The following is a 13,489-nucleotide window of genomic DNA, read 5'->3' as shown; positions in this document are numbered from 1 at the left end:
GCATACAGTACTTTTCTGCACACTCTAGATTTAAGAAAAAAGTCTCAGCACACCTGTGAGGATTCACCACAAGACAGGAACCCCACTCACGGGAAAGGGAATTCCAAATGGAACTTGAAACAGAGTCCCAGATACAACCAACTGCTTAGCAGTTTAATGCAGAAGTCCAGAGACTGAGATGCAGCCGTTGCTTTCAATAAGCTCCTAAAACTTAGCTACTCACCACAGTGATAAAACAATACACAATTCAAAATGGTGATAAACCAAAAAACGAGACGTAAACGGGGTACTCATAGAATGACATTCAAAAGAGAGGATTAAATATTCTATCCACAAATGAAAGGACAATATAAATTTAAGAGTTTAAGACGCCGGCTCAGTGGTATAGAGGTTGAGTTGATGTGCTCTGCTTCGGCAGCTGGGGGTTTGCAGGTTCGGATCCCAGGCACAGACCTAGCACCGCTTGTCAAGCCATGCTGTGGCAGCCATCCCACATTAAATAGAGGAAGATTGGCACAGATGTTAGTTCAGTGACAATCTTCCTCAAGCATAAAAAAGAGTTTAAAATGGATCTACCTAAAAGCACAGGATGGTGAGGAGCGTGGTTGTCTCTGACTTTTTAAGGCACGTAGTTTGTCTCCCTGGGTTATACTATTTTTCATTTCCACATCTTCATCCTCTTCAAAATTATTCTGGAAAAAAAAAATGCATGTTCCATAGAAAGGTCATTATGAATAATTTTGTTTTATATAGATTTCTTAATAGATTATAGAGTATCTCATATAGATATATTTTATATAGATTATCTTAATATAGATTATTTTAAATAGCTTTAGTGCACTATGAATTCAGCAGTGTCCACTTATACACTAAAGAATGCTCGACTATTCGCCAATTAAACATACGAGTCAAACTGCAAATCAGTGAAGCACAGAGGTGAATGTGGTAAAATTTAAAAGGAGCTGTTTGCTACATGGACCACAACTGAAGAGACTTTCACACAGATAAAATCATGCTTTGGAATATAACTCAGACATAGGCTAGCTCAAGAGACACAGTACAAATACGCTTCCAGATACTACCAGGATCCAGCACTTCAAATTCATAACTTGTTAACAAAAATGAAAGATAAAACAATTTAGGGTATCCATACTGAAACTTATTAACACTAGTAAAAGCACTCAAGACATTTCCAGAAAGAGTTAAAGCTTACTAATTGGGAAAGTGTGTTTCCTGCTGAAAAAAGTCTTAGAGTTTGAAAAATATAAGTACCATGCTAGGTCTTTTTGCATGCCAGCACACATTTAATTCTCACAACCAGCGGGGAAGGCACTGTTAACCTTAATTTAAAGATGAAAAAAAAGGAGGTGCTTATGGAAGTTAAAAATATTGCCCAAGTTCCCCCAAACTCTTCATGACAGAGCTATGATTTTAAAATCAGATTTCTTGCCCCCAGATGCAATGTTCTTTCTAAAATATCTGCCACAGCACACTAACATTGCACCAGTAAAGGATGCATTTTGCCCATTTCCTCACCTGAAAATATCAAAGGGCTTGAATTTGCTAAGATCCCTTCTAGCCATAATAGTCCCCTCTCCTCTTCAAAGCTAGAACTCTAATTTCATGAAGAATACACAAAAATATACTTCCTTCTGTCACATTCTAGTCATTTCTGACAGCCATTCCTGGATCAAAATACCTCTCCATTCTCTGCCACCTATGTTGGGTTCCATGGATACATGTGGGACTCAGTATGCATGCCTTGGGTAAAAAGACCACACCTCACTACTACAGCTCTGAGTTTAAAAAAGACGTAAAAAGCACACAGCCAATAGGAAAGAAGAAGAAATGAGAATGATGAAGATGAGAGTTTCCTAGGGGAGGCCAATCCCTTAGCTGAGTCTTAAAGAATGAGTACCAGTGAAGCAGGCTAAGATCACAGCAAGAGTCATCCTGGCAAGAAACACCAGTTCAACAGTCACAAGATCATGAAACCTTAACGTCAGAGGATTCTCTTAGAGTTCTAAATTGCCTGTCCACAAAGTCTCCAGGAATAGGTTATATCATTCATCTCTGTCCATACAATCCCAGTGGGGGAGGAATCCATTTCCACCCAAGGAAGCCTGCAGGAATAGAAACCAGGAAGGCCTGAAGGCTAGGCTTGCTAGCGGGATGGTACACCAGAGAAGGTGAGCTTAGCTGCACCCACTCCTCAATATTTTGGGTTGTTACCTGGTGCTTGTACCTGATGGAAGGACCAGCACATAGCCAGAGTCTCCAGAATATAGGGCGAGGCCAAGACGTATACAAGCAATGATGAGATACGCAAGGAAAGCTTCCTGAAGGATTTGACAGGATCCTCATTCCAAGCAGTCAGTTTCATTGCCTAACGGGCACCTTTGTGGGAAAGCCAGGAAAGCTGGTTTGTCCACCCAACTGGAAGGGTCTTTGTGTTCCCAGCTCTGAAATGCCTTCAAAATTCTAAGGAAAAGTGATCCTCAATCTAGAATTCTAAAATTCAACCTATCAGTCAAGTATAAAAGTAGAACAAAGGTACAAAAATTTACATCCTACACAATCTTTCTAAGAAAACTCTTACAGAATGTGCTTCAGGAAAAAGGAAAGAAGACAACACGAGGGCCAGGAAAAAAATGGGTTCAACTGGAGAGCGTGAAGAGAAGGCTGCAGGTCAGAACAACATACTCAGGCCAGAGAACAACCAGGCCAGGCAGGAAAGAAGTGTCTTCAGGAAAAGACAGGACTTGGTAAGATTTTTTTGCTGTGTTGAGATTTTGAAAAAATTTTAAATTGCTTGGCACAATTTGTTGGGGGGGGAGGCGGAGGGTGGGATGAGAGTAGCATTATCTTTTCCCAAATACATAGAAAACTATGCAAATAAAAAGGGCAATTAACGCTAGGAAAAACAAAGAGAGTTCAACAAAGAAAACAGTCCTAGTGGACAACTAAGCTTAACAGTGAACAACATTTACATAGTAATAATGTACACATTATTGGGTTTAACCAAAACGTATGATATAGCTATACTGGGAAGCTAGGGGGAGTAAGGTGACAGTAAGGTAGGAGAGCTAAATGCCATCTACCATAACCAGGAAGCAATAGAAAAATGTCCAAAATTAATAAATTTTTCTAAAATAACATTATAAGCAAAATATTTAGAAATATGACAGTGAAAATATTAGTATAATTTGCTTAGAGTTTCCCCACTTTGGGAGTGGGTCTAGGGGTACAGAAAGGTGGGATAGGGGACTGGCATTTTTTAATTAGAATTCAATACTTTTTGATATTTCTAAAAGTGTAGTCATGTATTATTTGAAAAAATAAATACTAATTTAAAAGATCTACAGTTAAACAAAAAAATTAACAGTATATTTTACATTATAGTTACTTTACATGTGTTTTTGTCTCCCACTCTATTGTGAATCTTGAAGGTCAAGTCTTCTTTTTTAATTATAATACAATTCAAACATGAGGAAAATGACAAAAATACTGCAATGGCCATGCATCCAACTAGCCAGATTTTACTTTTTCTTTTTTTTTTTTTTTAGAGGATTTACCCTGAGCTAACATCCATTGCCGATCCTCCTCTTTTTTTGCTTGAGGAAGACTGGCCTTGAGCTAACATCTGTGCCAATCTTCTTCTACTTTGTATGTGGGATGCCTTCACAGCATGGCTGGTGAGTGGAGTATGTCCACACCAGGGATCCGAACCTGCAAACCCCAGGCCGCAGAAGTAGATCGCGTGGAACTTGAACCACTCGGCCACAAGGCCGGCCCCCTTATATATTTTTTTAAGCTCCTTCTCTTAAGGAGTTCACTTAAGTATTCTGCTCTCAAGGAAAAAAGAAAACATCACACACAAAGTCCTAGCTCTCAACCTCTGCAGATGAACACCATGTCTTTTCTAAAGAAAAATACATATAATTTACCATATAATACTTGTTTGTCATAGGTAATGACAAAATACAGACAAGAGTGAAAAAAATATTAAAACCACCTATATCCTTACTGTCAAAAGCAACGCACATTAGCATTCTAGCATATAGTCTTCCAGAACTTTCCCTCTGCTATCCATAGCCCCTTCACATATTTCTTCCTTACAAAAAGAGGCTGAATTATACATGCTGCTTTGTGACTTACTTTCTCACTTAAAAAATATATTGTGGAGGGCCTGGCCCCGTGGCCAAGTGGTTAAGTTTGCGCGCTCCGCTGCAGGCGGCCCAGTGTTTCATTGGTTCGAATCCTGGGTGTGGACACAGCACTGCTCATCAAACCACGCTGAGGCAGCGTCCCACATGCCACAACTAGAAGGACCCACAACGAAGAATATACAACTACGTACTGGGGGGGTTTGGGGAGGAAAAGGAAAAAAATAAAATCAAAAAAAATATATATATATTGTGGAAGTGTTTCAGGGTAAAGTAAAACACCCTCTACATTATCATTCTTTATGGTTCCATAAAATTCCACTGTCTAGAAATACCAAATTTCATTTATTTTACCGTTTTCTTTCATCACTATAAACAGCTCCAACAAACATCCTCCTATACACACATGGGTTTTGAGCACTGTCCTATGACTGCCTTAAGATAAATTCATAGAAGTGGAATTGCTAAATTCATTTTAAGTCCTCTGCTACATATTATCAAATTGCCCTCCAGAAAAGCTGTACCATTTTAAACTCCACTTAGCAACATGTAAGAGCTTTTTATTCCCCAAACTCTTGCTAATGCTGCGTACACTTATTTAATCTCATACAACTTGACAGGCATAAATAGCATCTCATCATTTAAAATTTTGATTCCTTCATTTCTAGGGAAGTAGAACTTTTTTTTATGTTTACCAGCCATGAAGATTCCCATTTTTTGAAATTTGGGTACATGGCATTTTCACATTGATTTTTTAGAGTTCTTTACATCAAAAAACCTTAATTTGAATATGTTGCAAATTTTCCTCCCCGTTGATTACCGTGAGGAGAATGAATTGGAGAAGGTCAAGAGTGTGGAGCAGGAGGAGGGGGGAAGCACAGGTAAGTGGCTACTGCAGGGGTCTGGGGAGAGAGGATGGATCAGATTAGGGTATTCGATGCTGCTTAGAAGGCAGGTCTGGGTGGCAGGGGAAGGAAGATCTAGACATGCAGGTCTAAAGAAACCTACTAAATATAAATCACATTATTTTTGTCTTCCTTTATTTTATTTCTGTGACTATTATATGAAGTTTGGGGCATTTTTAGGACTAAGAAGTATAGAACACAAAAGCTATAAAATTCTCAGTAATTAATGCTACTTAGTGTTATTCAAAACATTTAAATTAAACTCTCAGTAATTAATGTTATTCAAAGCACATTTAAACTAAACTACAGAATTAAAAAACTAAAAAGCTACAAGAAAGAGGACTTTGGCCTCCAAGAATCTTTTTTTTTTTTCTTGCTGAGGAAGATTCACCCTGAACTAACATCTGTGCCAATCTTCCTCTATTTTGCATGTGAGCAGCCACTGACAAGTGGTGTAGGTCCACGTCTGGGAACTGAACCCAGGCCACTGAAGAGGAGTATGCCAAACTTAACCACTAGGCCAACGGGGCTGGCCCCAGGAATCTTGAATGTGATACACAAACATGAATATAACTAAGCCCTGCATTTATTAGGGGCCCTATAACATATACTAGGTCATAAGCACCTGGGGGGTGGGGGTGTATATTAGAAAAAACAGTTCCACATATCATGAGTCATGAATCAATCCCAAGAATTGGTGGACTTGGCGCAGTTTGAGGACTACTCATCAAGTGTTTTTTATACTAAACTCATTCCTCATAATGAACACAGTCATAAATAATGAATGCAGAAAACCTAACCAGGGCCTCCCTTATACCCTGGGGCTCCAGCCCCTCTCCCCAGAGTCCCAGTGCAGATCCTCTCTTGCCCTAGGCTGCTCAGGGAGCAGCAGATTCCCTGAAACAAAGCCACATGGCTGCTGGTGAGCAACAGTGAAGGAGCCTAGTCCAGGTAAGACCCTCATATCTTTGCTCCCCAAGGAGAGGGGCCTGTTCTCAGACTCCCCATTGCCCTCTGGAGGGTCTGAGCATCAGCACTCCTTCTTTTGGATACCAGCCTGCCCTACATTAAGGCAAGCAAATGAGAGCAAACTAAAATACATAAAGAAGGACCATTTTTAAAGATATACTGGGCTGGCCCAGCAGCATTGTGGTTAAGTTCACGCGCTCCGTTTTGGCGGCCCAGGATTTGTGGGGTTCGTGGGTTGGGATCTCGGGCATGGACCTACACAGCGCTCATCAAGCCATGCTGTGGCAGTGTCCCACATACAAACAGAGGAAGACTGACACAGATATTAGCTCAGGGACCATCTTCCTCACCAAAAAATAAAATAAAATAAAAATAAATAAAATAAAATCTTAAAAAAACAAAAAAAGGTATACTTATTTACAGACAATGATCTAGCTAAAGAACAAATAATAGCGTAAAGAATGAAGATTTGTCTTATTCTACCAGTTGTTCTCTATGTATAGACAAGATGAAAACCAAAATAAAACGTGTCCACAGATTTCAGCTGGATAAAGTAATTACCTACTACTTACCAACACATTAATAAATGGTGATAAAGTCAGCTACCAGGGAGGCCCTGGTGTGTGCCATTAAGAAAAGATCTATTGGATAAAATACAGCACACTAGGGAATAAAGATTGAAGAGTTATAATAGAAAAATGACATAAAAGGAGAGTTTGAAATAGAAATGAGTAAAAATAGAAGTCAAAGGACTGGAAGAAAAAGACGAAAATGGAATTTTTAGTAGATTTAAATGATTTGGCTAGGAAAGGTGGCTGTGTCATTTCTAAAATTCTTTTCAGCTCTCAGATGTTGAACCAGGAATGTAAAAGTTGGTGAAAGGCAGAGACGTCATGTTCATAACAAGCTGCTTCTGATCAATAAAAAGTTTCGATTTACTAGAGCCCCTCCCCTCCGCCCCCAAGTCCATCTTCTCTCTCTCCTTGCTGCCACTGGTTCAGAACTTTATTACCCGCACCAGTCCCCCATCACCACCTCCCTGGCCTTCCCCCGCAGCTGCACACAGACTCCAGCACACATTCCACACCACAGCCACAGTGATCTCCCCAACCGTGAACCTGTGTGCGGTCACTCCCATCTAACGGCCTCTGGCGGATCCCAGAGGCATTCAGATTGGAACTGGAATGCCTTAGTGGTCCTCAGAGTGGAAAGGGAGGTGCTCAAAAGTAGAACCTTAGAGACTTAATTTTTACTTCCTAGATTTTTTCCTAAGATTCACCCTTCTCGTAAGCATTTGACGTAAAAGGGCGAAGGATTTTATAAGTTACAGTATCTCAAAGATGTATTTAAAACACTGCATTTTTATTTACCTAATTGTCAATTTATGTGAACTCTGCTGAACATTAGCAGCATCTGTATCTAATTAATAACTCTAAGTCAAGAGCATCTACTGATTGGTGCGCTAACATTGGACTGCTGTCCATGTAAGAAAAGAAAAGGTAAAAACAATTGCAATTCCAGGAGAAATGTATTAAGACAGGCCGGCTAAGGTTATGTTCAAAATGACTGCATGTGACATACAGCCACACTGAGGACCTCACGGAGAGGCGTAGGGCACAGGGAGAGACTCAAGGTCGGGTGGCTGAGTACGGACTCTGGAGCCAGAGAGCCTGGGTTCAAATGACAGCTCCACCTCATATTTTGTGATCTTGGACTGATGGCTTGATTTACCTCAGTTCCATCAGCTGTAAAACGGGCCTAGTAATAGTGACTATTTCACATAGCTGTTGTAAGGAGTAAAAGGGCTAATCCACGTAAAGGCTTGGATCAGCGCCTGCACATAGTGGGTGCTATTTACATTGTTGTTACACTCTAAGCTCCTCATTTAACTCCTTAAATATCTACACCTTAAACAAAGTGCTTTAAATTCCATCTTCTTAAAGCGCTTTTTTTTATAACCCCAATCTGTAACAGACCCTTAGACCTCTGAACGTCAAAATGAGCACTTACTGCTGGTGCTGTTTTGTGTTTCAGCATATGCTACCTTTGGATAGCCTAGATTATTACCAATTCCAGGCCTGTGTTCTTGTTTTTCTATGAAACTGTAAACCTTCGTCATATACTCAAGTGATATTCACGAAGGCCCTGTGGGTTGGGAATGGACTCACGACAGGGCAGACAGAAGCTTTGGTCTTTATGGAACACCTCACCGAGCAGGGAAAGAGAGGGGAGGACCACGGAGGACGAGGACAGGCAAGGCAGGAGCTCGGAGCAGGGAGCCCGACCTAGACCCACGGGCTGGGCTGTGTGTATTCACAGTGCCTATCCCAGCTCTGAGGACCAGGTTCAATAAAGGTAAAGCCTCCGTTTTTGAACTCTACTAAGTGGGCTAAGAGAATCCATTAAAGCCACAGCCTAGCCCATTACTATGGCCTGACTCATTCTGGTCGATACTTTTGGTTATTTTCCTTTCACCCACCTCCTAAGTACTGAAAAAGTATATATTCAAATTCCCAAATCAGGTAACGACAGAGCTTCCTAATAATCAATCCCTGGAAAGTTCCTGTGGGCCTAGAAATCAAAAAATTATTTAATATCTTTGCTTTCAATCTGACTTAACAAAAAAAAAAAAAAAAAGAAAAAAGAAACCTCTAGAGGAATACTGCCCTTTTGTACTTTCTTTATGTACAAACTAAATAAATCCACACTTTCCATGGGCTTGTTCTGAACACAGGTATGGAACTTGAAATATATTAAAATCCTCACAGCATCCTCAACTTATTTTCCCACTTGGAATTCACAAGAACGATGAAGATAATCACTCACTCTATTACATTCACTTTTGAGCAAACTAACTCCCCAAATTCATGTAGTGTTCTGGAGCTGGCACCAGATAAGCATGGCCAGAAATGGGCTTAGAGGAGTTACCTGCACAAAGCATCATCTAACTATAGAGTGGTCCGAAACCCGTATATATGTCCCTGTCTAAAATCTCAACACACCATCGTTCTCTGGTATTTCTGAATCCGTTCATTTCTGTCCTCTAATTTCTAAAGCAACAGCACTCCTGAATGGCTAGAGCTAAAATCACTATTTTGGGGGGTGCAGGGAATAGAGAAGAGGAGGTAAAACAGCCAACATCTAAATTGTAAATTTCAATCCTATTGCATTCCTTACCCTTTCAGTGATTAAAAAATGTTAATTATTCTTAAATTCAACAAATTGGGATCTAAAACAGTATGAGAATGAACTATTCTAACTACCAGATGTGAATTTAATACAGATTATGATATAGAAGGCATTATGTTCCTACGAGATAAATATTTCTCAAATAGATGGATAAATTCTGAGCGTCTTTTCAGAGGTCATAACTCAAAGCCCTATTTACTTGACCTTAACCCGGGAAGGAAATGCTGACCAGGGCAAGAAAAATGTTCCCACTTAGCTGTATTATCACATAAAACTGTCAGTTCAGATCCCTTTTGTTTGCTTTGAATAGGTCAGCCTACAACACAGAGACAAGAATATGTCAACAAAGACTCTGAACATCAACATGACCTTGGCTAAGATTTATATTTGCTCAGGACAGATGACTCAAACAAGTAAACTCAGCCACTTCATCAGGGGCTGTCCTGGAAAATATACCACAGGGGCTGAAAAATCAGTTCTTTCAGCAGTCGCCATCCTTTGTCCTGCCCCGATCTCCAAGCCCTCCGGTTATCTTTCTTGGTGAAAGAACCCTGTTGGGGATTGCTGATTTAAGAGAGCCGTGATGCATTCCTTCCATTCTGCGTTCCCTGAGGGCGGGTCTAATGGGTCACTGCCTAAGAGAATGTAAATCTATACTTGCTCCTTAATAAATCTTTTTAACAGCTTTTCTTTGCTCCTTTAGGGACATAAAAATATAAATATAAATCAGGTGCTTAGCTTCACCTCAGGCACACTGTGGTAGAAGAGCTAAACTAACAGTTAGACCCCCCAGCCTCAAGGTGGTCCTACGACTAAATCAACTCTGTGACGTTGGACGAGCAACGAATTTTGTGAGACCTTGGTTTCTGACCTGCGCAAGAAGGGAACAAAAACAAATGATTCCAAGGTTGCTTCTAGCTCCAAAAATGCCCAGGATCCTAACTCTTAGTAAATCACTTCCACTTATATTTGGAAGTAGCAGAGTAGAATAGAAAAAACACAGATTTGGAATTAGACAGACAGATTGGAATCACTGAGGTTAGGACTTCTCTGATATTCAATTTCCTTACTGTAAAATAGAGATAATATTGCCTAACTCACCAAGTAATTACAGAATCAAATCAGACAACGTACGTCAACTGTTTAACAGTGGTTTGTTTATAAGAGAGACCCAATAAAAAAGAGTTGCCCCTAGTTATGTTTTCAACCCTGGACTTGCTTTAGAAATCAACATGAATTTGAGGCTTTCAAGGTCCCACTCATGCAGTATACACTCTTTCTTTTATTGTCAGATTAAAATTTTTCTTCTTGATAACTATTCTCCATTTTCAAATAGAAAGTTTGCTTTTCTATTTCCTTTTGGAAATATTCTCCAAACCAGAGTGGCCTCCTTTAAAACTGTACTCCTTAAATTACAGCTTTTCCTTTTTAAGGATAATTGCTTTCTTTGCTCTGATTCTTGCTTTATAGGTGAATGATTCTACACCTAACAATTTGGTACTCTCAGCATCTCAGAGAAGAGATACTGCTACGTTATATGTGTTCAACTGGGAAACAAAGAAATGCAGAACGGAGACACAAAATCTTCCTGGGGAAAACTCACCTCTCCAAATCTTTCCACGTTTTGTATTTTAGATAAGTTTCCACCAATACACATATCATCCAAGCTAGAAAGAATTTTATTAATACTTCCATCACTGGATGGTCTATTTTTCAGTTTAGATCGGAAAATGTCTCCTTGGACCCATAATGATGCCTGTTTTCTGTGAAAAGGAGAGAAAACAAAATAATCTGTAAAATAAATTACTATCATCTCAGCAGCATGATATCTTATAGATAAAAAGATTAGTGGATAAACATTTACAAATCAGACCAGAGAATTATGAAATTTTAGAATAAAGAAAAATAGTTACTTTCTGAAAGCCAAAATAAATTTTATTACAGTTCTATATTAAACACAAATACCCATCTCCCAGTCTATCTCTCTACAGCCATCCATGGGTTGACTACTAATGTTCTCAAATGCTTGGAACAAATTCCGCAGCAATAAAGACTGTGAGCCTATTTGCCTTTTAAATATGAATTTGAAATCTGTAAGGCATTTCTCAAATAGCAATTTGATATGTTTATAAAAACAGCTAGAATAAATTGAACTCAAAGATATACGAGAAGGAACTTGAGTTAGACAGATATATTACCTGAAAAGTACTCAACAGCTAATTATGTGTGGCACAATGAAAGACACTAAACACATAACTTTAGAAACCCACGCTGAGAATCTAAAAGCAAGACTTATAATCTCAGTTAGATTATCCTTTGAGAAAAAGAAAACATGTTTAAAGTTCATTTGTAAGTTTTCTTTCTTTCAATAAGGCATAATGCAACTGTTTTCAAGGTTATAAGAAAAGAACTTAAAATCTGTAAATAAAATGACGTACTGGGGCTTTTATTTTTGGTTGGTGGAGTCACCTTTATACATTTCTGGTAAGATATATGACCCTGTAGAAGTTTTCATTCTTTTCTATGCCACACTGTACGGAATAGAATTAAACTAAACACATTGTGATTCATCATAAGGGATATCAACATCCAATGAAATAATAGCATTGTCAAGGAGATGCCACCAAGAAGAACATAGATTTATTTTTTAAGACAAAAGGAAGACTGAGTAATACCTTCTCTCAAAGGTTCCACATATCACATAAAATTCAGGTTAAAACTTGAGGAGAAAAAACAACAACAAAAAACCCTCCCTGAACTGTATTGTCTCTGTGGGACAATAAAAGGAAATCCATCTTTCCTTTTAAACAAAGTTTACTCTCAAATCAGAACTTTATTGTGTATGGTTAAACACTGTTGAAAGTCTTGAAGAAAAGATTAACTTTTAAATTACAACAAAATGTTACATGTGCAATCCCTTCCACCAAGTAAATCCACATCTAGGTATCATCCTATAGAAATACACACTTGTATACAAGAGACAAAAACGCTTGTTGCAGCATTATTTGTAACAGCAAAATATTGCAGACACCCTAATGGACAACCAGCTTATTAAATTATAGTAGATCCATTCTGTGAAATATTATGTAGTCAGTAAAAAGCCTGGGATGGACCTACACGGGGTGACAGGGAAGAGTGGCCATGAAATAAAGCATTAGTGAATGAAAAATATAAGTGACAGAGTGCGGGAAGTGTGATCCCATTTAAACAAACAACAAAAAAAGAGGGAAAATGTTACAATGTTAACGAAAAGTTCACAATTATCTAGAAGAATATACCCCAAAATATTAACTAGTTACCCCGAAGAATAGTGACAAGGCAAACTTTGGCTTTCTACTGCACAATGTCTACGTTGTCTGACTTTTTCAAAACAGTGTGCCTCATTTGCTTTTGTAAAAAATAAGTGATCTGAAAATTAATGAACAAAAATAGAGATCAAAGCAGAATAAAGCTAGAGTAAGTATGAAGAGGAACCTTGAAAGTTGATATCACAAAAGACAGCAGGCAGCACATCACTGCATTGTTTTAACATTCTTCATAAGTATCTTTACAAGTCAGGAGAATAAGTGCCAAAATGTTAACAGCGTGGCGTGGGACTGGATGGCTGAGGGGCTTTCTCTTTTTCAATATAATATCATAACTTACTTTCAAACAAGAGGTTTTACTTTTTGCTCATTTCTCAATATTTTCCAAATAAGGCAAAAGAAAAAGAGAAATACCTTTAGATCCGATTTCTGAGACACCAGCATAGAGGCTCGAGATATAAAATATGCTGTCCCAATATAAGACTAACTTACCACTTATAACATTGTTCTAAAATCAAAACTAGCTTAAATCACCTTTAAAAACTCCCAGGATGTTTCTAAATAGATTAAATTTAAAAACAAAAATCTGGTGAATTTTTAAATACATGAATAAAATTACAACTCCAGGAATCTATACAATAGGAACCTATACACACCAATTCAATAGGGAGTGTGGCAGGATTTACCTTCCATTGTGGCAGATTTTTTTGCTTTCTGAAAGCAAACCACTGAGGAGTATTTTCTCAGCTTATGACACGTAAACCGATGAGACTGGCATAACCACCAAGTCATGTTTCATTTTTCGATACCAGCTGTAAAAATATGTATTCAAAGCAAATTTTCTTAATTTTTTCTTCCCTTGTAGAAATCTCCATAAAACCATGGAACAGCCTTTCTGATACTTTGCATCTTTAAAAATTCTTGCATTTGTGTTTTTATTCCTCCAGACTTTTTC

General features: G+C 38.5%; 1 protein-coding gene across 3 annotated transcripts in view; it reads right to left on the bottom strand.

The window, feature by feature from the left end:
- CDC14A (cell division cycle 14A) overlaps positions 1-13,489 on the bottom strand; it is a 159,254-nt gene that overhangs the window by 23,784 nt on the left and 121,981 nt on the right. For all 3 annotated transcript variants that reach the window (XM_046645730.1, XM_046645728.1, XM_046645727.1), the window contains exons 11-12: positions 10,833-10,992; positions 577-692 (exon numbers count right to left, since the gene is read on the bottom strand). In XM_046645730.1, the coding sequence (XP_046501686.1) occupies positions 577-692; positions 10,833-10,992 (276 nt within the window). The remainder of the gene's footprint in view (positions 1-576; positions 693-10,832; positions 10,993-13,489) is intronic.

Source organism: Equus quagga, chromosome 18 (assembly GCF_021613505.1).
Source record: "Equus quagga isolate Etosha38 chromosome 18, UCLA_HA_Equagga_1.0, whole genome shotgun sequence".
NCBI lineage: Eukaryota > Metazoa > Chordata > Mammalia > Perissodactyla > Equidae > Equus > Equus quagga.
Note: the sequence above shows the minus strand (reverse complement) of the source record. Positions and strands in the feature narration are given on the sequence as shown.